This window comes from Mytilus californianus, unplaced genomic scaffold, assembly GCF_021869535.1.
Source record: "Mytilus californianus isolate M0D057914Y unplaced genomic scaffold, xbMytCali1.0.p SCAF_9, whole genome shotgun sequence".
NCBI classification, from domain to species: domain Eukaryota; kingdom Metazoa; phylum Mollusca; class Bivalvia; order Mytilida; family Mytilidae; genus Mytilus; species Mytilus californianus.
In genome coordinates, this window is record NW_026262745.1 from 16,116,972 (window position 1) to 16,144,513 (window position 27,542).

The window sequence follows — 27,542 nt, forward strand, 5'->3', positions numbered from 1 at the left end:
GATGATAACCTCGGGGACTGATAGTCCCCCAGTATATGTATCAACCCAGTGCTGAAAAACTGAAAACAAGACGTTATTAATTTCATGTGTCTGAAGCGCTTTTCATCAGGAAAATAGAGACAATTTACAATTCAACATTCTAAAATTCCGAAATTCTTCCTTGCAGACGAAATAGATATAAGAAGATGTGGTATGAGTGCTAATGAGACAACTCTCCATCCAAGTCAAAATTTATAAAAGTAAACCATTATAGGTCACAGTACGGTCTTCAACACGGAACTTTGGCTCACACCGAACAGTAAGCTATAAAGGGCCCTAAAAAATTACTAGTGTAAAACCATTCAAACGGGAAAACCAACGGTCTAATCTATATAAAAAACGAGAAACGAGAAACACTTATGAACCACATCAACAAACGACAACTACTGATCATCAGATTCCTGACTTAGGACAGGTGCAAACAAATGCAGCGGGTTTAAACGTTTTAATGGTATCAAACCTTCACCCTTTTTCTGAAACAATAGTGTAACATCACAACATAGAAATGTCTACTATCACGGATATTGAACCCGTGATAGTTGAAATTTGAAATAGAAATTCGGCTTATAATTGAGAATGCAAGACATTTGTTTCGTCTATGCACAGTTCATTATTGGCGTTCGTATCAAAACATTTGGAATAAAGAGCAATACAAATCAACAAATTCGTAAAGTTGTGCAAAATCTGGCTTAAGTTCTATCAGCCTGTGGATATTAAAATTGTGTTATTTTGAAGGATTTAATATTTTTTATATTTAACAACTAGAATATAACACTGGTTGATGAGTCAACTATCGTACTATCAGACATAAAACATTATCAAATTTATATACAATCTCTACAAGTGAATTATTTACCCTTATACAGGACCAAATATAAAAGTTCGAAATGAAAACACATGCAGTGTATGACAACTTGGAATGGACACCACAATAACAAAGAGAAATCACTAACAGAGATCACAAAATACGAGACTGAAAAATACAGAAAGGCAACAAAAATCCCGTTATTAAAATATTTCAAAAGTACTTATTTTTGTTTAGGGTCAAGATTAAGCTTTTCTCGCTGTGTTGAAACCCGTTGGTGGCCTTCGGCTGTTTTCTGCTCTTTTGTCGGGTTGTTGTCTCTTTGACATATTCCGCATTTCAATTCTCAATTGTGTTGCTCAATATACACAGAATATTTTATTGCGAAGTGATACCCTCATGACCCTTGTACTTTATACCATATCAGGGATATGATTTCCTCCATTTGGAATGTATTTGGCACTTCTTCCCTACCTTAAAGGTCCAATGGATTATGACCCTTGGCATTTAAAAAAATGTGGCTTGCCATTATCTATATTTTTTATTTCCTTTAGTCTAACAAAGTATTCTTTGTTGTCTGGGTACGAAAATAACAAAATACTACCATACTACATCAATATTGTACTGTTTTTAAAGAAATTAACTCTTCTGTTCCTAAACTTACAACAATCTTAATAAGAACCTTGCATATTATCCTTCGAATATCAGGCATTTTAAGTATTTTTTTACTTTATCAATAACTCTCTTTACGAGATTTTTTTACCCAAAAACAGTCCGAAATAAAGTCAAACTATAATAGAACGGAAAACAAAAAGACGATAAGACTCTTTATGAAAAGTTTAATGAGTAAGGTTGCGTGTGCAAATTAGAATAGTAGTCATCCCTGTTAGACTAGTCGATTTTCCCCTATAGGCATATCGTTAAAGCCGCCATCTTTGATGGAGGAGGGATTTTTTGATATGGGTCAGGTTGTCATTTTGTTTTTAATTAGTAACATAATAAAGAAATATTTTGTGTGTTCTTAATAAATAATTAATTTTGACAATTACTTATATAACTAACCAATTAATCCAATTGTTTAAATCAGATATTTTAAAATTTGTTTTATTATTTCACCATTCAATTATAAATAATTAACCACTAAATGCTTTATCAATTAAATCAAACTATTGCGTATTATATTTTACATTATAAGCATGTTACCCTATTGATTTTCGGCTTATTTTATTCTTAAAAGTCCTCAATCTTTAAATATTCTAAATATTATAAATTGTGTAAATAATTAAATAATCATATTGATTTTCGAATTATAAATCACTTCATAAACATTAGTAAACAATAACACATATATCACAAACGTGAATCATTATATTTTCGGCTTATCTGGTCAATCCCTTTGGGAACATGAGTCATTATTGATTTTCGGCTTATCTGGTTAATTCCTATGGGACATACATGTAAATGTGTGAATAACAGTATTGATTTACGGATTATATTATTACTGTGCTTTTGTAAACATAATTTATAAAAATAGTTTATGGGGGGGGGGGGGGGGCGGGGGTAACTAGATATAAACAATTAATCATATAACATTTCGGAGCCTAAAACACGTCTGTTTAGTATGGTGGTTCAACGTATACTGTGCGTAGAAAATGGAGTCTATTTTAAGGGGTGTACGGTGTTGCAATTTTATCATTTTTATTATATTATTGGCTAACATTGAAATGAAATATCATTTATCAAAAATCGAAACAATTATTATTTATGAACAGATACTGAAAGTATATCTCATACTATTTGTTTTTATTCTGATGTACATTGTTATATACACCTACACTCAAATGGTTTGGTCATGCCGTATATAAACCCAATAGCAGATCACATTTCAGACATCTTCTTACAAAGTGAACGAACGGGATCCACGACAGTTTTATCAAGGTAAGTATTTATGGTTATCATTATTATATATTTGGACAAAAAAAAATCATTGAATCTATAAAAAGATAAACATAATTTTTTTGTAATAATAGTAAACTTTGAAGTCTGAGGCCTTCCTATGCATGAACTATGTGTACCGGTTTAGGGCGATGTCATAGCTATAACGGAAAGGAAAGCAATATGATATGTCCCCGCTATGACTGGGAAATCCTTTCCGACAAACAGTTCATGTGGACCCTTTGGGGTGCCAGCTCTGTTTCTGGTGACAGAAATTTGAATGGGGCGTGGAAAGTCTTGAAACACCAGTTAAGATTATTAAAACAAACTGTCTCTTGTGGAGAGTTGTCTCACTGGCAATCATACCACATCTTCTTTTTTATAGTATCAGTTTCAAACAGAATTTATTAATTCAAGATACATTTTAATAAATATTAACAACATAATGTATAAACATTGCACAATCATAAATCTTTGACGTCACTAGCTTTCACCAAAAAATTGAATTTTACGGGCCAATTCAACCATTTTACACAAATATTGTTTATTTCGACCAATTCCTTTTCTTTCTATAATTTTCTCAATCTTCCATTGTTCATTGTCACTTAAATCCACCTTCTCTAATTCGGACTGATAAAATTAGCCTGTTATTTCCTCTCTATTATAATCTTCGCTTCGATATATCGGAGTTTGATCCCTCCAGTATCTTTTGAATATTGTGAAAATTTCACCTGTCCATTTTTGGTCATATTCCCTTAAAAACACATTTCTCAGTTGGGTTATTCTTACTTTATCTCCTTTTATGAGTCGGAATTGAAGACGTTTCACTTGATTCGTTGATGAATGTGTTGAAAAATATGTTGATAGACGGGCGATCTCCACATTTGCATTGGTCACTTCAGCTGGTGTCATATCTATTGTACGATGAACAATGTGATTGTATGCATCTGCAAATCTTTGCAACTTTTCTATATATCTATTTGTTTGTTTGTAAATAAAATATCTGTAAATTTTAATCGTTTTGATTGCTCTTTCTGATACCGATGCTTTTACTTCATTCAAAGCTATAAATGATGTATCTCCCTTTTTTGAAATACATCTTGAACGAGTCTCGATCTAAACTCCTGTCCTTTGTCTGTTCGAATGCGTCTTGGAGAGCGTTTTGTCAATATATTTTCAAATGCCTTAGCTACGGAAGAGCCTTTCTTATCTTTAACTTTCGTAACCATAAATATTTGGAGAATGTGTCTATAACTACTAAAATTTATGAAAATCCATCGTTGTACTTTGAAAACTTCACCATATCCATAAGGTCAGCAGACCATTGGTCATCAATTCCGGCAACTATTATATGAGTTCTTTTGTGGGGCCTCTTTGTCTGTCTTTGAATACTGTATGATTCCTGACTGTGTAACAATTTCAGTATTTTGTATTTGCTTAACGTATATTTTCCATTCTTTTTGACAGAGCTGGCAGGGCTAGATGGATTGAAATAAATGTTCCTGAGCTGGTCTATCCAAGACATGCTCGTTGTTCTGAGTTATAACCTAAAATATTGTTTTTGAAATAGTTTCAGTTACTTATATTTCTAGTCACCAGCCTCGCTTTCATTATCAGTTTCGTCATCAGTGTTGCTTTCGTCATTATTTTCGCTTTGGTTGTCATTTCCGTTATCACTTTTATTGTCATCTGATTCAGTGTCGTCATCTTTACGTGAATTTTGCTGTTTTTATGAAGTTCTCAAGCTGGTGTCTATATGTTTTAATCGCCATCTGGATAGCTCTATTTTCATCAAATCCATCGCGTAAATACGCTCCAACTTTGTTCATAACATTTTCATGCATTTTTCCATATTTTAATCTCATGATGTATTCAATTACCTGCAAATATCTGTTCATAAATATATTCCAGTCCTCAGTTTTTAACTTTTCATCTGCTCTCTGTTTGGCTTTTGCTTTTGAAAGCACCTTTTTCAAGTATTTCTTTATCTTTGACACTCTTGCTTCTACATTAAAGCCTCTGGATAATTTGCCTAACTTCAGAAAAACTTTATTTTCTTGCTTGTCATTTAAAACGTACTCGTTATCTGATTGGTTGTCGAGTCTTGCCCTTTTTGTTGAATTATTTTCTTCTATATCTTCAGGCAGTTTTCTTTTTGATTCTTTATTTTCCGGACACCATGTTTTAATGTGTCTCTGTAGATCATGAATAGTTTCATACAAAACGCAACAATCGTCACATGAATTAATTTTTTTCAGAGATCTCTATTAAACGTCTGTTCACTTTGAATCTCTTCTGTATAATGTTGTAAGTCTTTTCTGACTGCTGTATTTGTATTCATTTGCGTATGTGTGACGTCACTTATATTTTCTTCTAAAATATTGGCTCTCAATCGTAAAGTTTCGAGAGTTGTCGGTTTCAAATCTAATAAATAAATAATATAATTATTATTATTAAATAAATATCCAAACGGTTGCCTCGTAGCTTCCTGAAACTTATTCATAAAATAGCTGACTTTTCCTGGATACATTTGTTTAGATAATGTCATCACTTGTTGCTTATCTATAGGACTATTAAACATAACTAAATAATGACAGTTTCTCCTCTGAGTAGGATCCTTACTGTAATACAAATTTTGGTTAAGAACTAGTACGGATAAATTTCTGTGGTGGCTTCCTTCAGTAAACAGATCGGTTATTCTCGGCTGCAGTAGACATCAAGTTGTCCAAAATAATCAAGTTTCGCTCTGTTGGGTCAAGAAAGCTATCATTTTCCAAATCTCTAGGTATACCTTGAATGATTATACTCCTGGTTGAACTGTGTTTTTTATTTCCTCATACTAAGGCTGCCATCTTCTATACAATCATATAATTGTCTGTGATTTAGGTGAAATATGGTCTAAATTTTGAAGTAATTTTTTTAAAATATGTCTTCCCACAAGAAGTTGGTCCAGTCATAGTCATTGTAAATGGATGTTAAAAAGTAAACCGGTCCGGAACTTCTTTTTGTTCACTGTATGGCCTTGATTTTGACGATCGTTCTTGTGGTATGTGCGGCGGCGGCCGCGAAATTACTTCATTCTGCGACGGCGGCGGAATAACTTCCTTCTGCGACGGCGGTGGTGGTGGCTATGCTTCAGTGGTCTGCGGATATTCATCACTGATCTTCCCCATGCTATGTTTGTTTCTGAAGTGCCTCATCAACACATCTTTTCTTGAAAACTTCATTTCACAAATAGGACAATAACTTTTATCCATCTTCACACATGTAATATTGTTGCAAATATGAAATGAACCGATATTTCCGAACTTTTATATAGTCTTCGAAATGCATTCTATGAAATAGATTAAAGTATGAAATAATGATGTATGTTCTAGATTATTCTGGTGTATTCTGGTATCATTTTTAAATTGCATTATGGGTAATACCTTATCATATAAATTGTTTTCTTTTTTGTAGATACTCATTCACTTGTGAACTACCAAAGAGGAAAGATGGAAAGTAAAGTACATGTTTCAAAACATCATCGTCATTCCAAACAGCATGAGAAATATGAATGTGACATTTGTGGATAAAACCTTGGAAAAGACAATCTTGTACGTCACCTATTGCGACATAAAGACGATGCCCTGTTTCAGTTGAATAAATGTGGTATTCTTTTTTCAAGAAAGGATAATATACAACGTCATCAAGAATAAGTTCATAATCAAGTAGGAGATGGCATAAAGAGAAAAGCTACCAGCAAAAATGGTGCTACTAAGAAACGTCGTATGACCAAAAAGGATAAACAGGATCGTTTTTACGATCAACGTGTTGTGTCAGAACGTAATTTACCCAAATTTAGGACAAAATCAACAGCATATAAAGTTACATTCAAGGAACTAGAGGTACGTGGTCTACTGCAAAGTTTGAAGACGCTTCAACTATTGATTCAATCCCTTATCAAGGATATGACCGAATTCATGAAGACCGATGATCTCATACGAATGTCAATAAAGTGCCCAGAGTTGGACTTTCCTATAACAATACCATTTATGAAATTGGCACATTTGTCAACAGAAACAATGCTAAGAGAAATTGAAAGAGTGTTACAGTCATATGAACAATTTGTTCCCGATAGTTCAATTGAAATAGAAATTACCCATGTAGATATGCCTAAAGGTAGAGGGTGAAAGTCGTGTATATTCGTAGACGTAGTGCGTTTTTTGAAGACCAAACATTGCATTATCTGCAAAAGCATCTCAGAAAAAAAAATGAAAAACGGGACAGTATACGGAGAGGTTATGCATTGCAAAAAACACTTGCCATCGAGCTGTACGCACTTGCCAAAGTTCCCCTTCATAAATGTGGAATTGAAGAAATCAAGAAGTTCCAGGCAGTTATGACAGACTATCAAATTCAAATTGTATCAAAGGAACATTTTAACGGAATCAACTACCATGGACCGGAGGCAGAAAAACAGATTTATTCATATTTTCATGATGGTCATTATGACGTTATTACTAGTATGCCTGCCTTCTTAAGTCGAAGTTATTACTGTCATACATGCCAAATGGGATATCAACATAAAGAAGAACATCGTTGCAATAGCATTTGTACATCATGCCATAAAATAAACGAGAAATCAGAAGAATATTGAATACACTGCAACGATTGTAATCTTCACTTCAAGGGAGAACATTGTTATAACCTTCACATACAGACAATCAGCAAAGGTCACTCTACTTGCAATTCATACTATCGGTGCAAAGATTGTAGTCAAACTTTAAACAAGAAAATGCACAAGAAAACACATAAATGTGGAGAAATTTACTGTAAGACTTGCAAAGATTTCTTTGAGGTTGGACACCTCTGCTTTATGCTTCCAGTTGTAGGCGAGACAGCAAACACATATTGGAAATACAAATCAGGACAACGAAGATATGTCATTTCCTGTAAACAAAAGTGACTCTAAACGCCAAGTTTACATCTTCTTTGATTTTGAGTGCACCCAAGATGATTTGTAAATATGTCATGATGGCTATCAACCAGGAGTAGACGACTCTGGATGTAAGAACTGCGGCACAACTAAATGCGGAGCTTATGAACACAAACCAAATATATGCGTTGTTCATAAAGTATGTCTAGAATGTTTGAAACAGGAAGTGACACAACATAGTGAATGCAAAATATGTGGAAAGAATGAGCTTGTATTTAGTGGAATAAATATAAGAAATGATTGTTGTCTATGGCTTTTTTTCTGGAGAAAACAACGGAGCCACAGTGCTCTGTCATAATTTCAAAGGATATGATTCTTTTCCTGTCCTACAATACCTGTATCAGATTGGTGATCTTCCAAAGATCGTCCCTAGCGGAGCCAAAAACATGTCCGTTGAAGTACCATCATGCAACATACGAATGATTGACTCAATCAATTTTTTACCTATGGCGCTTTCAAAACTACCTAAAATGTTCGGTATTAAAGAAATACAGAGAGGATATTTTCCACATCTCTATAATAGAAAAGAAAACCAAACAACTGTGTTGAATCATCTGCCAGATGTCAAGTTATATAACCCTGACGCCATGAAATCAGAGGTTAGAGAAACTGGAGACAAGGTATTGATCCGTTCAAAACTTGTATTACTATCACTACAAAAGTCTTAAAGTCTGAAAAGACCAGTTTTTGTCTTAATTTGCATGAACTTTTACTCGACATTTTCCAAAAGTATGACTTGTGTCTTAATTTTTCTTGACAAATTCTCATTTATATTAAATTTGTATGAAATTTACTAGACATATGGTCTTAAAATTCTTGACAAATTCTTGACATTTAAATACTGTCTTGAAATTTCTCGACATATTCTCGACATTCTTATTTTTTCTCAGTATGGCTTGACATATTCTGAACATTTTGAATCGTGTCTTAAATTTACTTGACAGTTCTGAGTTTTACAAATCATGACCAATATTCATGATATAACTTTAATCTTTATTTCTCTTTATATGATATACTGTTGTTTCAAGTTACACTTCTTTACAACAAAAATAAAAGTTGGGCATGTAAAATAATTGAAAATTTGGGTATATAAATATTTTTACAAATGCAAATATGGCTATGAAATCTAAAGTATAAAATAATTCAAATGTGGGTGTGTTGATATAAAACAATTTCAATGTGGGTTTTTTAAATAATTACAAATTTTGATTCCTAAATCTTATAAATTAAATGATTCAAACCAATCATACTGTAGACATATTTCATTCTACATTCATAATATTCAATGTTGATATGGTAAATAATTATTATACCAAAATGTGGTTTTTATATAAATAGCAAATTATGATGATATACAAATCATTCATTTAACAGAAGAAAAATTTGTGTAATGTCATCTGTTGGAATACTATTATTAAGTATTACACATGGACAGGATGTTCCTCATAAAAATAAGGTATTCCACACCCCAGAGTACACGCAACTGTCAAATAGAAGTTATTGCTTTACCTGTAATCAGCCATACAACTTATCAGTTGACCGACCATGCCACTACAATTTAAAAAGTTTGTTGATAGATGAAAATGAAAATCATCTTTTTGATGAAAAAAAAAATGAATTGAAATGGATTTTCTTCATCAAAATTATGAAGTTAATTATTTTAACATAAAAACAAATTGAATAATTGCCAAAGATTAAAAGAAAATTATTATCTACTCCAGGAATAATAAAATAAATGTATTTATAATGGGTCCCATCAATGATTTCTATAGAAATCATCGGTCTTATGAAATGGTTCTCAAACAGACATGCATGATATAGATCTAAACATTTTTTTCTTTTCAGGAAGGAGTTATCACAAATATTTATTTTTGATAAAAAATTATAAAATTCAACACTCAAATTTGAATAAAAAATGTTTTTGGGTTGTTCTAAAAAATGAATAAGGTTTTTGAATTAAGATGGGAACAAATTCTTTGACCTAAACGAAAGCCCCCCCCCCCTCTTTTTTTAGCCACACAAACCCAAAAGATGAATTGTGGGGTCCAAAAGAGATACAAGACACCTATTTTAGTAAAGCAAATTTGACTGGCAGTTTTGCGAACGGCAAAAATCTAAATGCTGTTTGTCAATACCTTCGACTTATATTCCAAGTGAAAACAATAACTTAAATGTTTAATAAAAATAAATCAAAATTAAACTACATGGGGGATTATTCAGGGTATTCCAACTTAGTTGCACCAAAAGGGTATCTTACTATACCAAATTAATCCTTTATTCTTCAAAGTTTAGTTAAGCCATAATAAAAAGGAGTATATAACAGCAATAGAATGTCATAAACAGTGCAGAATAAGTCTGTTCACATTTCAGGCGAAATTTATACTGTTGAGATAGTGTCAAGACATATTTAAGACTGTCAAGAATGTGTCGAGACATATTCAGACATTATTTAGTATGTCAAGAATATGTCGAGACATATTCAGACATTATTAAGAATGTCAAGAATATGTCAAGACAGATCGAGACAAATTTAAGTCAGTCAAGAATTGGTCGAGACTAATCCAGACTCTTATCAGATGATACAGGAAGTGTCGAGAAATTTTAAGACAATGTTCATACTGTTAAGACACTTGTCAAGAAAAATCAAGAACCTTATTAGACAAATTCATACTATGTCAAGAATTTTTTTAAATTATTCAGACAAATTAAGAATGTCGAGTAAAAATTCATGCAAATTCAGACAAAAACTGGTCTTTTCAGACTTTTTGACTTTTGTAGTGTATATCATCGGCGTGCAATTTGGTGTTTCGCACTAAATTCCTACGTGCTGATACAATAGGTATCATTCCAGCACAAGGATATCGTCCTGAAGAGAAGCACTCTGTAAAAGCCTTACAATGGATTAAATATATATCACAATCTAAGGGGTGCACATTCAACATGCAAGGAATGGTGGTGAGAAAACCATTGACCAATACAAAGTAGATGGGTACTATGAAACAAGCGAAGGTGAAAAAATTGTAATGGAATATCGTGGGTGTGTTTGGCATGGGTGTCCCTCCTGTTACACACAACATACCATTAACACTGTGAATAAATTATCGATGGAGGATTTGTATCATTAAACAATGGAAAAGAAAACCCACATTGAAAAGCAAGGCTACACATATGCATGCATTTGGGATGTGAGTTTGACAAACATATCAGGGAAGACGAAAACATTAAAAAGTTCATTGACTCCTTGGATATTGTTACTCCATTAGAGCCAAGAGATGCCTTTGCAGGGGGAAGGACAGAGGCCTTTAATCTATATCACGAATCATCCATTGACGATTCTATCAAATACTACGATGTAACCTCGCTTTACCCGTACATAAACAAAACGGGAAAAGCTGTAATAGGGCATCCTAAAATTGTAACAGAAAATTTCGATGATCCAACGACGTATGAAGGACTACTTAAATGCAAAGTTTATCCACCTAGAGGACTTCATATTCCGGTGTTACCCGCTAAAATTAACATCAAACTGATGTTCTCCTTGTGCAGAACATGTACTGACTTAAAACAGCAAACAACCTGCCATTATGACAATGAAGAAAGATCTTTTACGGGGACATGGGTGACAGATGAGCTGAAGATGGCAGTACATAAGGGATATATACTAAGTACAATATATGAAGTCAGGCATTTCGATCAAGTTAAGCAATATGATCCCATTTCAAAAACAGGGGGCATTTTCACAGAGTACATAAACACATTTCTTAAAACGAAACAAGAGGCAAGTGGGCGGCTTAGTTGGTGTATGACCAAGGAACATAGGCAGCATTACATTCAAGATTACTATGAGAAAGAAGGCATTTTACTCGACTACAATATGATAAAGTAAAAAATCCTGGATTACGCGCACTGGCTAAACTTATGCTTTATAGTTTTTGGGGTAAATTTGGACAGCGGACAAATTTACCACAGGTCGAGTATGTTTCCGATCCTTCTATATATATTGATATGCTGACCAGCGATCAGCAAGAAGTGACAGGGGTGAACTTTGTTACCGATGAAAAGGTAGAAATGAGGTGGAAAAACAAGGAAGGATTCTTGGAAATTTCTGGAATAACCAATATAGTATTAGCTGCATATACTACAGCTCAAGCTTGACTTGAGCTGTACAGTTATTTAGACAAGTTAGGACAACGCTGTTTTTATGCCGATACTGACTCTATTGTATTCACTATGAAGGAAGATGAATGGGGACCACCACTGGGAGACTTTCCAGGTGCCCTTACAGATGGAGTACCGTCTAATAACATTACACATTTTTTAACCGGTGGTCAAAAAAACTATGCTTACAAATTAGAAAAGCCGGATGATAAAGGAAATCAAACCAACTGTAAAGTCCGGTTTATAACCTTCAACTATAAAAATGCACTTAACATTTATTTTGATACATTACGTGACATGGTGACAAATGTTAGTGATAATAATGTTATTACAGTTGTAGATAAGAACAAGATTTCCAGAGATCAGAAGAATGCTCAATTATAACAAAAACAGAAAGTAAAGACTATAGAATAGTGTTTGACAAACGAGTTATAGTTGATGATTACAAAATAATACCGTACGGATATTAGAACTTGTGTGTATAATTGACAAGTCTTGTGTATATTTTATATTTTGTAATTTATTATCAATAAAATTTGTAATGTATCGTATAGACTTTTCTGTTTTGTAAAAGCAAATTTTCTTTACTGATATTTACCATAAACAGTTGTTTGTAACGTAATCACACATATATACATTAAAAAAAAACCGCTCCAGTTGATATTAAAAACAAATGCCACGTCTGTACGCAAAACAAACAAATGAAATGTGAAATGGTCTATTTTGATTAATTCCAAATGACCGTCTGATATTTGATTTATTTTCAAATTACATCACACACCAATATAATATTAATTTTGTAGTTTGCTTTGTTTTAGGTCAAATTTTAAAACCCTTTCTACTCTTAACAAGGCTGGTCGTCAACAATTAACGTTTTGTCTGGCTTAATTGATTTGGTCAAACCCCTATTAAAATTCTAACAGCTCTTCAAGAGGAGTAATTAATCATTAATTTTATATAGACTCGGATCATTGTCAAAACTAAATATTTATTAGGAAATAAATTAATCTACTTAATTATATCGTTAATTGTCAACATTAATTATCTATTAAAAACACACAAACATTTCTTAATTATGTTACTAATTAAAAGAAAGATGACCCCTTGATCCATATCGAAAATTCCCTCCTCCATCCAAGATGGCGGCTTTAACGTTATGCCTATGGGGGGGAAATCGACTAGTCTAACAGGGATGACTACTACTTATAATGGTAAAGAGACAATTTAAAACAACAAAAAAAGACAGACACGCCATTACCAAAAATAGGCAAAATCAATTTTCAAAAGTATACTCTTACAAATTACAGGAATGATACAATTAAACCAAAACAAATCAACCGCTTATTAAAAACTTTCAAAATACACTTTCATCAAAAATAGCACAAACACTTTTTTGAAGAGACACAATTATGTCCGTTTACATATGTACCAGGTCTGGGTTATGACAATAACTTGCACTTCCTCCATTTATTTTGAATTTCGTCCTCATTTCACAAGTACAACATATTATGATTTTTGACATTAAACAACATTTCAGATTTGCATTAACTCATATATTTGTTTTCACCTTTATTTTAACAAATTTGCATACTATTTCTTTTCTGGTTATGACTTATCATTGTGTTACTTATCGTTGCTTTACAGGTTTCATCAAAAGATTGTGAAAAATGTGAAGCGATAGTTTCAGCAGAGAATAACTATAGTAATTGATATAAAAAAACAAACAGTATTAAACTGTTTTACGGTAGTCTTTATTCCTAACAACAATGTAAATTTGAGACTGCTAAAAAACCTATTTCAGTAAAGCATTTGACTATTATTACATTATTGATAACACTTCTTTTAGATATGTGTTCGCCATTGAACGGAAAACTTGTGATCCTATTCACCAAAAAAAGAGAAAAATATAAACACCTATTTAGCACTCTAACACAATCAGTCAAGGATTTTGGAAAGCAATTGGCAGAACGTTAAAAAAGGAGACTTATGTACTCTATCTGAGCGGGTCTAAGTTGTGAGGTCGTTGACATTAATTAGAATTAAACCAAAACGTAATGAATTTATTATTAATCATGCTACAATTATCTTCAATGACCAAAATACTAATAAGTACATCTGCTACCTCCATTACAAGAATGAATGTGTATCTGCAGAAAAATCCGTAAACATTATCGTTTGTACTTTTAAAATTACATAATATAACCTGCTAGACATTAAAAAACCTGGTACAACGTAAGCTCTTATTTTATTTGTTCCTTGAGCATTCGACAAATAGCTGTGGTTACATTACCTAGCTTCCTAGAAAAGAACACTTTCAAGATTTTGAATTATTGTCATTTCGTACCCCAACCATTTCGTACGCACTATATTATACCCTGGCCAAAACAATTTCGTTTCTGACCATTGCATACCTTGACCATTTCGTACATCATGGAATGTTAACATGTATACCATTTCGTACCTCAAGGAAGATTTGTATGTAAACTATTTCGTACCTTATAGAAGATTTTTATATATACTATTTTGTACATTATGGAAGGTTTGTATGTTTACCATTTCGTACCTCATGGAAGATTCTTATGTGTTTCATGTCTTCATAAAAATGTCTCATTGGTGTTCGCCATTTCGTACCTTATGGAAGATTTATATGTATGCCATTTCGTACCTTATGGAAGATTTGTCATAAACCATTTCGTACCTCATGGAAGATGTATATGTATACCGATTCGTACCTCATGAAAGGTTTGTGTGTATACCACTTCGTACCTCATGGAAGATTTATATGTATACCAAGTTGTACCTCATGGAAGGTGTGTATATATACCATTTCGTACCTCATGGATGGTTTGTATGAGTACCTTTTCGTACCTCATTGAAGATTTATATGCGTTTCATTTCTTGGTAAAAAATGTCTCATTGATGTGCGCCATTTCGTACCTTATGGAAGATTTATATTATATTTTTTATTATACAATTACTCAATCATCCATAAATTAAGAAAAACAAACAGATTAAATTTTTATTTTATTTTATTGTTGGTATACATATATATGCATACACAAAACAATATAAACAAAAAGCACTAATAATAACAATCCTGTAATGTTTTTGAGTAAAATTCAGCTTGTGTCTCTTTTCACTGCATTTCCTTACAAAAACAACTGTTAATAAACAGTTGAAGATAATTATGTTTTTGTTGGTTAATTAACCTCACAATTTTATAGTTGAAAAATTAATTAAGGACAAATCCTGCCAAAAAAAAAACAAAAAAAAAAAACAAACTGTAATCATAACTAATAAAGTCTCCAAGTGCTGCTTAATCGAACCAATCTTTGGTCTTTATAACATTTCTACTGCTGTATGCATAATTTAATTTATGTTTTATTTTAAAAAAACATTAAAACATGATAACTTTTACAAATATATGATACGAAATTGTTAACATGTATTTAGTCCAATAGGTACGAAATGGTTCGAAATTGTAGATGCATTTGATCCATAGGGTACGAAATGGATTTTATCGTGGGTACACAATGGTAAATGTTGGGTACGAAATGGCAAATTTGGGTACGAATAGCAGAGGTACGAAATGGTCAAGGTACAAAATGACTTGCTTCCAAGATTTTGACTCATAAAATTGGTCTCTTTGACGACTTTCTTTTTATCTAAAGACTAAGTTGGTCGTACTCAGAAATCCGTTCAATCTTTTTAAATGATTTCTTTTTGTTTTGATCTACTTCCGATTCGTTAACTGATAAGCCTTTAGCAGTTTTGATTTAAGTGTAACAAATTATTCATGTAACAATCTAGTCATGAAGGCCGTACGGTGACCTATAGTTGTTAATTTCTGTGTCATTTGGTCTCTTGTGGAGAGTTGTCTCATTGGCAATCATACATGTACCACATCTTCTTTTTTTATGTGTAGACAAAAGTGTCCTTCAGGTATGCTGGTCAATCATAAACTTGGTGACTTTAATGAGTTTTACAAAGCCTTTAGTGAAGTTTAGTGATGAATACCGTTTACCAAGCATTTTGTACAGATATAAACACCATTTTCTAAGATTGTTCGCCGCATTAGATTTGTTTTTATCCATCTTAGACTGTTAATTATATATTGAACATTTTTGTCTAGAATAAAATAAAATACTCTAATATAGATTCTTTTATATTTTTAACTTATTGTGTTTTGATCTGAACAAAAATAACGATAATTTAAAAGTGATGTTTGCACAAATTATGATTATAGATTTAATTCAGATAAATCTAAATTTCAGTTGATTAGAAATAGAGAAATATATTTTCTGTCATATATTATTACTTTGTCCGAAGAAAAGTAAATTGTGACAAAATTTATACTGCTATACATTTTAAAACTTGGACTTCCATAACATATATCGATTATGAATATGCATTTTCGATATAATAATATGTATTAATAATGGATAAACTTTTGACTGTTGAAGTGTTGTGTGGTCTGTTCTCTGTCGATTCGTTCGATGAGGAGAAGTCCTGATCTAGGCGAAAGCATTAAAATAGCAGGAAACATAAATCATTCAAAAATCATCGTTGCTAGAGTTGTCTTGTTTATGATTACTTTGGTGAATGGCAATTTGATTATATTTAAAATGAGGTGTATAACATTATATACCTCTGAAAGAAGTGATTTGTTGATTTGTTGTGCTTTATTGTCGTGTCAATTTACCAGAATATATTATTGATAAAGAGATCAAATTTATTGACGCTCATTGTATTACATTTCTTTTTAGTTAAAGGGAAAATAATATAGAAGAATCCTTGCAAAACTTAATTTGAATAGTATATACATTGTGTCATAAAACTCTAAACGTTTTTAAACCAGTATAAAATTTCATGTAAATTGTCTAAATGTGTAAAATATTTGAAAAGGAAAGACGATAATTATCCATTTTCTCATGACTAAGTACGAGCTTTAACGAATATAGCAAAGTGCTCAAAGCTCAAATGGCATGAATACTTTAATTTTTAAATATGTTTTTGGCAAACATGTTAAATTAGCTACATGTTTTATGACCTCTGAAACAAGAAAACACCGCATATGCAAATGCAAATACACAGAGGTCATAAATCCAAGCTACCACGACCTATGCAAAATTAAATCCAGAGAGGATATAAGTACAGGCAATCACGTGCTCGCCCTCTTTTAAACAATTAAAATATAACTCCAACAGGCAAAGACTGGCAAATGGGTTTGTAATAAATAAGCATCGAGTTGCGATACATGTAAGACGGATATACTTTTTATACCGTTAACATAGAGCAAATAAGGTACACGTGCATACATCAAAATACTGACAATTACAGCAAATATGCTGACTTACAAAAGTATTTGCTCCAAACCAATCACCGTCACGAGATGAAGCTTGATTTTCTTGACATTGCATAAATCAATAAACACTACATAAAACAATATTTGCAAAAACAAATACACTGATGTCATAAATAAAAGCACCAATTAAACATTATGATGCCTTTTGCACAACGTTATGTGCCATTAAGATTTCAGTAACTTGTGAAATTACAACATCGGATTTATCATCAACTATCTTTTTCCATAAGTATGGTCAATAAGTACATTTTGATCGCAAACGCAAAGTGTCACTACCAAAACCAAAATTAATTTTACCCCAATATCTCTTTCACAAAGAGATAAATTTGACAATCCGCTACATGTACGTATATTGCATAACATATACAAAATCGTGTAGTCTATACGAATAAAAAAATGTTCAAAAACAACTGTACGTTTGTCCAGAGTGTAAGCATAAAATAGCTAAAACATAAAAGTATCGTTCATTTATCCTCAAATTTCAAAAAGAAATCACTCCAGTCCAAAAGTATCCAAAAAACGTAATTTTTTACAAACTGTTTGATAAGAATTACAAGTTAACAAGTTAAAAGCTGATGATAAAACAACTGCATATACACGTGAACTCGGTGCTGACCCCGCAAGATCATTGACCAATCATGAACTGGTCATAAGTGAAATTTCTGTACACGTGAAAAACATGTTATATAATTTCAATAATTTATCGTTTAATTAATCATGACAAATCTGACCAATAGAACAGTACAGGGACATAATAAATTTACTATATAAATAGCTAACTCTTAATTCAAGTCTGATCAATCAACATAATTATCTTCTTTTCTGTCTGAAATGATTTTATTCATGTTAATTTTCAATTTCAAATAAATTGGTTATTTAAAAAAAAAATATGTTTCGTAGTGTAAATAATGATTTTTTTAAGGCAATTCCGATGTTAATAAGTTTTAGTGACGTGCATTCATGTTAAAAGCAAAGATCGTTTGTAGACACACACACATATATATAATATGTTATTCAGGTCTCAGACAGTGTATACCCTTACTGAGACCTGAATTACACATATATTACGGATTACCCCTGTCTCAATGTTTTTTTGTTCAGTGCAGGTATTTGTTAAACATTCCGCACAGTGCATCATATATATTAATTACATGTTTACTGTTTCTTAATAATTTTAGAAATCCATTTAAATGCACCTTTTTATCTTGACAATAATTTTTTCCGTTAAAATAATGTTTTCAATCAAGTTTTTAGATTTCATGTTTTGTGTTTGTATGTGTATGTGGCTTCGTTTTTACAACACATCTATACTATTAAATGAGAAGACCTCATTTTTGTGTGTCGCTTCTCTTCCTTACACAATAAATAAATCATCATGCCTCTGTGTCTTATTTGTCATCCTCGCTTATAATTATTCAGTTTGGATTATTTTGGGAGAAAAACGAAAATAATGGCGTCCGAATATTGTTTCCGTCATCGGTCTGACTTTTAAGTCATGGACAAGACTTCCGTTTAGGACTGTTCTTAAAAACAGGACAATTATTTTCGCGTTTTTCTTTATACTATGATCATACATATTTATACATGTACTATTCATAAAGTGAATTTGCTATTTACTATCAATTTCAAGTTTACTATCCACGGCTGTCACTGATATATTATATGGAGAGTCTCTATAAACACTAATACTATATCGCCTAGGATAAGTAACTTGGAATTGATAGTAAGTAGCAAATACACTTCATTTATAGTTTATGTATTTTCATAGTATATAGAAAAACAGAAAGAAAAAAAAACGACTTTGGAAAAAAGGGGAAGAGCAAAAAACACATTTTCCTGTCACCTAGTACCTATTATTACTTTCATGAAATTCTCCAGTAATAACTGGGCATCTTTTACAAAATTTCCTCCTACAACTGTTTACATACTTTGAACCACGCTCTAAATGCCCGGGTTTTGCGGGTTTATTCCAGTAATATTAAAATACCAAACTTGATATTTTCCGCATACGTGAAGGATTTTGTAAATTGCTGTGAAACTAATTTTGTCGTGTATATATGTTATAATTTATAGTAACACTTTAAAACATTTTAAGTAATTGAAGTGTAAATTGCGTGATTTTGTATTAGAAATGAATTATGGACGGATGCACGTTATAATTTACCCCCTGTGAGCCTCTGACAATCTTTACTGGTTTGTATAGCTTTTGACTACGTGACATAGTAACAGGTGTTATTATGACGTTTTTGAGGTTCCAATTTGGGGATAAAAACGTCGTATATACCCTAGCAGTTTCCTGAATATATACAGACATCTCCGTGTTGTTATCCAATCACAAAACTCGACACATTTCTATTCCGTAATATACATGATATATATATATAGGCATAACATCACTGAAAGGACATTAGTTGTCGAAATCCGGATATGGTGTACAAATTATTGCAGCTCATGTTTGTGGTATACCATCCTTTCCGCAAGTTTATTGTTTTCTGTTTGGTATTAAATAATATTAAGATCCATTTTGTTACATCTGGTGATTAATGCATTTGGCAATCGCCAATGGCAGGTAGCAGGGTTTAAGAACATCTGTTGTTCGACCTGTTAGTCAAATGTGTTTTGTTAAAATATACTTTTTCACTTTTTGGTATTTTGGGAAATGTTGTTTGTGCTGTATTTAAACCTTTCTATTAAGAAATTTGTTTTGCATATACACGTATAATAATTGAGGTTTTTGTCCAACGCAGTCATAGGTTTGAACGTTGTTTTCAATTCAGACATGTTTATATTTTTTCGTTTGGGCTTCTAATATATTTTCCTTCGGGTTTATATGATCCGTTCATCCTATTTCGACTCTTTAAAATTCAAGAGTCTACCCTAAATTGAGGTAAATCATATGGCCTTCCAAATACCGTTTCGATCCTTAACATTACTGAAGAGACATTAATTGTCGAAATCCGGATATGGTGTACAAATATTTGCACCTCATATTTGTGGTATACCATCCTTTCCGCAAGTTTATTGTTGTCTGTTTGGTATTAAATTAATATTAAGATCCATTTTGTTACATCTGGTGATTAATGCATTTGGCAATCGCCAATGGTAGGTAGCAGGATTTAAGAACATCCGTTGTTCGACCTGTTATTAAATGCGTTTTGTTAAAATATACTTTTTCACTTTTTTGGTCTTTTGTAAAATGTTGTTTGTGCAGTATTTACACCCTAAACCAAGAAATTTATTTTGCATGCACACGTATAAAAATTGCGGTTTTTATCCAACGCAGTCATAGGTTTGAACGTTGTTTTCAATTTAAACATGTTTATATTTTTTCGTTTGGACTTGTATTATATTTTCCTTTGAGTTTATATGATCCGTTGATCCTATTTCGACTCTTTAAAATTCAATAGTCTATCCTAAATTGAGGTAAATTATATGGCCTTCCAAATACCGTTTTGATCCCTAAAATTACAGAAGAGACATTAATTGTCGAAATCCGAATATGGTGTGCAGATTTTTGCACCTCAAATTTGTGGTATACCATCCTTTCCGCAAGTGTATTGTTTTCTGTTTGGTATTAAATTGATATTAAGATCCATTTTGTTACATTTGGCGATCAATTTATTTGGTTATTGCTAATGGCAGTCAGCAGGGTTTAAGAACATCCGTTGGTTGACCAGTTAATCAAATGCGTTTTGTTAAAATATACTTTTTCACTGTTTTGGTCTTTGAGAAAATGTTGTTTGTGCTGTATCTTAGACCCCTCTACCAAGAAATTTGTTTTGCATGCACACATCTATAACAATTGCGGTTTTCACCCAACGCAATCAATCATTGGTTTGAACGTTGTTTCCAATTTAGACTTGTCTATATTTTTTTCGTTTGGAATTGTATTATATTTCCTTCGGGTTAATATGATCCGTTCATCCTATTTCGACTCTTTACAATTCAAGAGTCTATCCTTAATTGAGGTAAATTATATGGCCTTCCAAATACCGTTTGGATCCCTAACATACACTGACGAGACAATAATTGTCGAAATCCGGATATGGTGTACAAATTATTGCAGCTCATGTTTGTGGTATACCATCCTTTCCGCAAGTTTATTGTTTTCTGTTTGGTATTAAATTATTATTAAGGTCCATTTTGTTACATCTGGTGATTAATTTATTTGGCAATCGCCAATGGCAGTCAGTAGAGTTTGAGAACATCTGTTGTTCGACCTGTTAGTCAAATGCGTTTTGTTAAACGTTAAAATGTTGTTTGTGCTGTATTCAGACCCATCTTCCAAGAAATTTGTTTTGCATACACACGTATAATAATTGAGGATTTTGTCCAACGCAATCATAGGTTTGAACGTTGTTTTCAAATTAGACTTGTTTATATTTTTTCGTTTATGCTTGTATCATATTTTCCTTCGAGTTTATATGATCCAATCATCCTATTTCGACTCTTTAAAATTCAAGAGTCTATCCTAGATTGAGGTAAATTATATGGCCTTCCAAATACCGTTTCGAGACCTAACATCCGTTGTTCGACCTGTTAGTCAAATGCGTTTTGTTAAAATATGCTTTTTCACTTTTTTGGTCTTCTGGAAAATGTTGTACATTCTTCAAATTATAACGCTAACAATTTATTGGAACAAAAAGATATATAAACATATTTTTGCATACCGTACCTTTATTGTTCATATTCTATTTTCAGAATGTAAGGTAGGATACACATCTAGAAAAGGGAAACCATGTCATCCATGTGAAGCTGGCATGTATGGCAAAAAATGTGTACACACTTGCAAATGTGAAGGTAGTCAAAGGTATCTTGCTTTCTAATTGTTGAAATAGTTATCTAAGCATTACTTTAGTTGGTAAACACATATACATTATATTTTGCAAGCAGATAGATTTCAAATTATGTGCGAAAATTGACTTCAAATGTTTTATGTCCTTTATCTCATCTATTTATTTTGAGTGTTTTCGTTGTTTGAATTGGGTTCACTGAATATATATTTATATATTAACAAATAAAGATTTAAAAGATCTGAACTCGTTCAGTATGTATATACATAAATGTAAAAGGGACTCTATTAAAAGACCAACCAGCTAATTCAATATGTACTGGGTCAATAAAAATATGTGATTGTCCGCAGATAAGGAAACAAATTATTAAAAGTCTCAAGATATACGCAACAATACGAATATAAGATGGTTTTTACGCAGAGAATGGTATAAAATAGTGTTTATCAATACGTTGGCTTATTCAATAACCTTCGTTATTCATTATAAATAAGAAGATGTGGTATGATTGCCAATGAGACAACTCTTCACAAGAGACCAAATGACACAGAAATTAACAACTATAGGTAACCGTACAGCCTTCAACAATGAAGAAAGCCCGTACCGCATAGTCAGCTATAAATGGCGCCGACATGACAAATATAAAACAATTCAAACTAACGGCATAATAAATGTACAAAAAATGAACGAAAAACAAATATATAAAACAGCAACCAATGACCACTAAGTTACAGGCTCCTGACTTGGGACAGGCACATTAATATAGAACATATAATATTCTATTACCGTTTCGGTTGCATAGTGTTCTCGTGCTTATCACTTAGGAAATTGTTTTATATGCAATAAAAAATATACTTGCAATATTTTCATGTTATTGTACAAAATGTATAAATAGAAAGTTCTTAATAAAAAGGTTTAGACAATATAGTTGTTATTTATTCATGATACCATTTGTATTGTCAACTTGAATTTAAATTTAAATAAAATGTGTTGTTTGGGACATGAGGGAGTAGCCTATATATATAGCTAGTAATATTATGATGCATTAAATTCATGTGCATCTGTCTCAATTTATTTTTTAATGTCCAGAAAAATATGACTCCCAGTTTACCTGATGAATTTCACATGACTGGGAATTTAATTTGTATCACCACTTGTCATTATTTTGTAAAACATTATTGAATGTCCAGGACATCATGTTACATGTAGTTGTAAATTGAGATTTTCGTCAAAGATTGTAAGCCTATAAATGAAAATATCTTTCAATCACATATTAATTAACCGATACAGAGCTAATTTTTATCATTTATAAAGATATCTTCCCTATCAACGAAATATTGTCGTGAAAAAAATCCACTGACTGCTGCAGTGCTGATCACCGCTGGTCAAGTGTCGTACGTTTGCAATCATATTATCCATCAGCTGTCTTTCTACCTTTTATATTTCAATTTTTATTCAATGAATATAATAAATCTACCGGTAATTCCCACCCTTAACCATCCGAATAGTACAATTTGATCGACTCGTAATAAATAAAAATAAAACAAATCAGCTGAGTGATTACGCAACATCCTCAGATAAATCATCGTAAAATGATAACTTTAACAGACGGTCAGTTTTACTTTTGAATAGTTTTGAATGTTATATCCAAGGATGTTCAAAGTCGCCGTTGTATTTATTAAATTTGATCGTCGACAGTATCAGTCCTAAGTCGTTTCGAAAATCTCGATTTTCTTTGTCAGTCGCCATTTTTGTTTACCTGGGAGACTTGTAATTAACAAGTTGTCTCCCTTTTACCGATTTTCATAGCGATTTGACTTCGCCATGAAGTCAGTCGGCTGGCGAGATTTAGCAATTTTCTAAATTCTTTGGCGACTTAAATCGTCATTTCGCCGGCAAGATTATTATTACCAAGATCCCAACCCTCCTGTTGACATGGGATAGTGGTGTAACAGTACAACATAAGAACAAACCATAAAAATTAGTTAAAAAAGGCTTAACTCATCAGATGGATACAAAAAGAAATACATTTAACAAAAACATAGAGTAGACGTGGCCGGGTACTTATACATCCAAACATCAAAAAGACACGAAGTACAAATCTGAGAGTACGTGAAGTTACTGACAGCTAGTTCAAAGGCAATAAAAAGTAATAAAATAAAATCATGCATCTAGGATTGAATGTCAATAATTTGTTTTCAAATGTAATACAATTTTTTATGGTTAGGATTTAGTCCATAAGATTTGATTTATGATGAGGTATATTGAAGACTGTCGAAAAGTCATCATAAAAGGCCAATTGTATTGAATGCTCATGAAGAGCACATTATACATTTAAAATAAGTGTCCCCAGCATAATATAAACATATACATTGACTTCGTTAAGATGGTCATACCTTTCCATCCTGTACATTTTAACCTATGCAAGTTAAACCAATGACACGAGAACAAAAGTAGCTCATTTTATAAAAAAGTCGACAAAATCAAAAGTACAATATTAAAAGGACTTCAAAGAAAGTATTTGCTTGACTGAGGTATTTGAAACATACATGCAAATATATGATAAAATTGAGAATGGAAATGGGGAATGTGTCAAAGAGACAACAACCCGACCACAGAACAGACAACAGCAGAAGGCCACCAACAGGTCTTCAATGCAGCGAGAAATTCCCGCAACCGGAGGCGTCCTTCAGCTGGCCCCTAAACAAATATATATACTAGTTCAGTGATAATGAACGCCATACTAAACTCCAAATTGTACACAAGAAACTAAAATTAAAAATAATACAAGACTAACAAAGGCTAGAGGCTCCTGACTTGGGACAGGCGCAAAAATGCGGCGGGGTTAAACATGTTTATGAGATCTCAACCCTCCCCCTATACCTCTAGCCAATGTAGAAAAGTAAACGCATAACAATACGCACATTAAAATACAGTTCAAGAGAAGTCCGAGTCTGATGTCAGAAGATGTAACCAAAGAAAATAAACAAAATGACAATAATACATAAATAACAACAGACTACTAGCAGTTAACTGACATGCCAGCTCCAGACTTCAATTAAACTGATTGAAAGATTATGTCTTCATCATATGAATATCAGGCACAATCCTTCCCGTTAGGGGTTTAGTATCATACCATCATAACATATATGATGTTTTATTTCAATTATTAATGTTATATGAGACATGTTAAAATAAAATTTGAAAAATATTAATCTTTGCTACATATTGATACAAAACATTGAAAAAAGTACATGTATGGACATAAAAAAATCTAAAGCTCTTTCAAATCACCAATATTCGAAGAGAGTGGTCAACATATTTCTTAGCATGTTGCAATTCTCCAAAAATATACACTTTTTCCTCAACTTAATGTTTTTGCCTGTTCATTGCCACGTGGACTTTCAATATAAATAAAGTCTATGAGATTATAACGAGTTAAAAGTTGTGCCTGTGCAAGTTAGAAATTAAAGATAGATATGTTTAAAATGTTTTAAGATTTTTGCTTATTTAGTTTACAATTTTAAGAAAGTTTTTTTTTACATGTATCATGTTTTCTTGGTGTATTTATTGTTAAAAATTCGGTAAGGTCTGTTTACGTTACTTATGTTCAAAAATGTAAATCTTTGCTGGATATCTATAATTTTTTTTAGTATTTATTCCGGAACTTCTCTGACCTAGTTGTATACATAAACGGATAATTAACTTGAGGGAGGTATACAAACTGTTGAAAAATAAATTTAGATTGTACGCGACGAATTTGTTCGCATGGCAACAATTAATATAAAATTTACACCACAACATCATAGCCTGCATTCTCATCGTTTTGTATATTAAGATATGTACATGTTAACATTATATTGTGATTTTGTGTTTATTTCAATTTTATGATGTATTGTACTACTATTAACGAAAACAATCTTTGTGAATTTATAATCAATATGTATGTGCCGCGTCCTTAATGACTACGCTTAAACATTAAATTAGTCTTGTTTTCAGTGTTCATATGAGCGAAATATTTTTTTTCACTAAAGGGTGCAGCCATATTTCTAATAATCCGAACATTTGTCTTTATTATTTATAATTTCAGATGTCATCATGTAACAGGCTGTATTGGTAAGTAACTTCATACTTTTTTAATACAATCTTAAGAAAATAGTTCGTATGGCTTGATATAAAGAAAATGCGAAAGATACAACAGGAACAATCAAAATTTAAAAGACTAGTAAAACAGATTGCAAATATATAATTATCTTATATTAATAGTGTTATGTGAAACAATATGTATATCATTTGAGTATTTGAATTTGTATAAAATCAAAACAAAAATTATATTATTTCATGCGTTCAAAGCCCTTTTCTTGATTTTCCATTTGGTACATAACTATGTGACTTTGTGGAAAATCAAAAGGTAAATGTCTTATTTCATTTTTAATCATATAGGAGTTCATGCATTTGAACAATTAAATCTACGTTTTTGCCAATTATCTTGTATATTATTATCTTATAGTTAAGTACTTTTCCTGTTCTGATTTACATTGTGGTTCTGTAATATACCTCTTGTTAAATACATGTATATTCCATTTATAAATAAATGCACTCTATTTCTTTAAAAGAGAGGCAAATGATATCAGAGTGACCTTCAAACTCATAAGGCGAAAATAAACTGACAACGCAATGGCTGAAAAAAAAATTAACAGACAAACAATATTGAACAATATTATATAAAACACAAATAAAAAAATAAAGACTGAGCAACACGAACCCCATCAAAACTGGTGTTGATCTCTGGTACTCCATAAGTGTACGCGGATCCTGTTTCACATGTGGCACCCATCGTGTTACTCATGTTAGTACAAACCGGTAATAAGTCTTATTCGGTAGGTCACATTCGTGGAAAGGGGACTGAATTGTAGTTATGACATTAGTAACATATCCTCTATCATCTGTGGAACGGATATTTTAAAACGGTCAACCAACTCGTGATGGCGTCTATAAAATTTACGAAGGGATGATTTTAATTTCACCTTTTGGAACTATTGGGTTATCAATTCTTTGCGAGCTGTGAGCAGGTGAAAAAAACCCTGAAATATCGTATCAACTGGGAGATATATAATCCTTATGCATCATCGTAACCTTTGGATATCATTGCCAATGCCGTCGTCACCACCTGATCATTTTTTAAATATAAACATCCTTGTGCCAATCAAAGCTAAAGTTCTTCTTTGTTAAAAGAACCTACAGTTGTTTTATGTTCTGTTATAACAAGAACTTATACCGGCGGCTAGTGGGATAAAAGATATTAAATTTGTTTAGATGATACCCTTGGTAAATGTTAAAAAAAACCTTAAAACATAAAGTGGATTACGAATGAAATCGTATGCTATTCTTCGTTTTTATCGTATTGCTCGTAAATTATTATTTATATTCATGAGGAAATGAAAAACAATTACCTTTGTGACATGTCCGAAA

General features: G+C 32.0%; 2 protein-coding genes across 2 annotated transcripts in view; one reads left to right on the top strand and one right to left on the bottom strand.

Moving 5' to 3' along the window:
* Positions 1–27,542, bottom strand: part of LOC127715390 (uncharacterized) — a 175,266-nt gene that overhangs the window by 54,741 nt on the left and 92,983 nt on the right. The window lies entirely within an intron of this gene.
* Positions 1–27,542, top strand: part of LOC127715396 (uncharacterized) — a 38,657-nt gene that overhangs the window by 7,943 nt on the left and 3,172 nt on the right. Inside the window, exons 3-4 of the mRNA XM_052221436.1 lie at positions 21,982–22,090; positions 26,161–26,186. Of these exons, the coding sequence (XP_052077396.1) occupies positions 21,982–22,090; positions 26,161–26,186 (135 nt within the window). The remainder of the gene's footprint in view (positions 1–21,981; positions 22,091–26,160; positions 26,187–27,542) is intronic.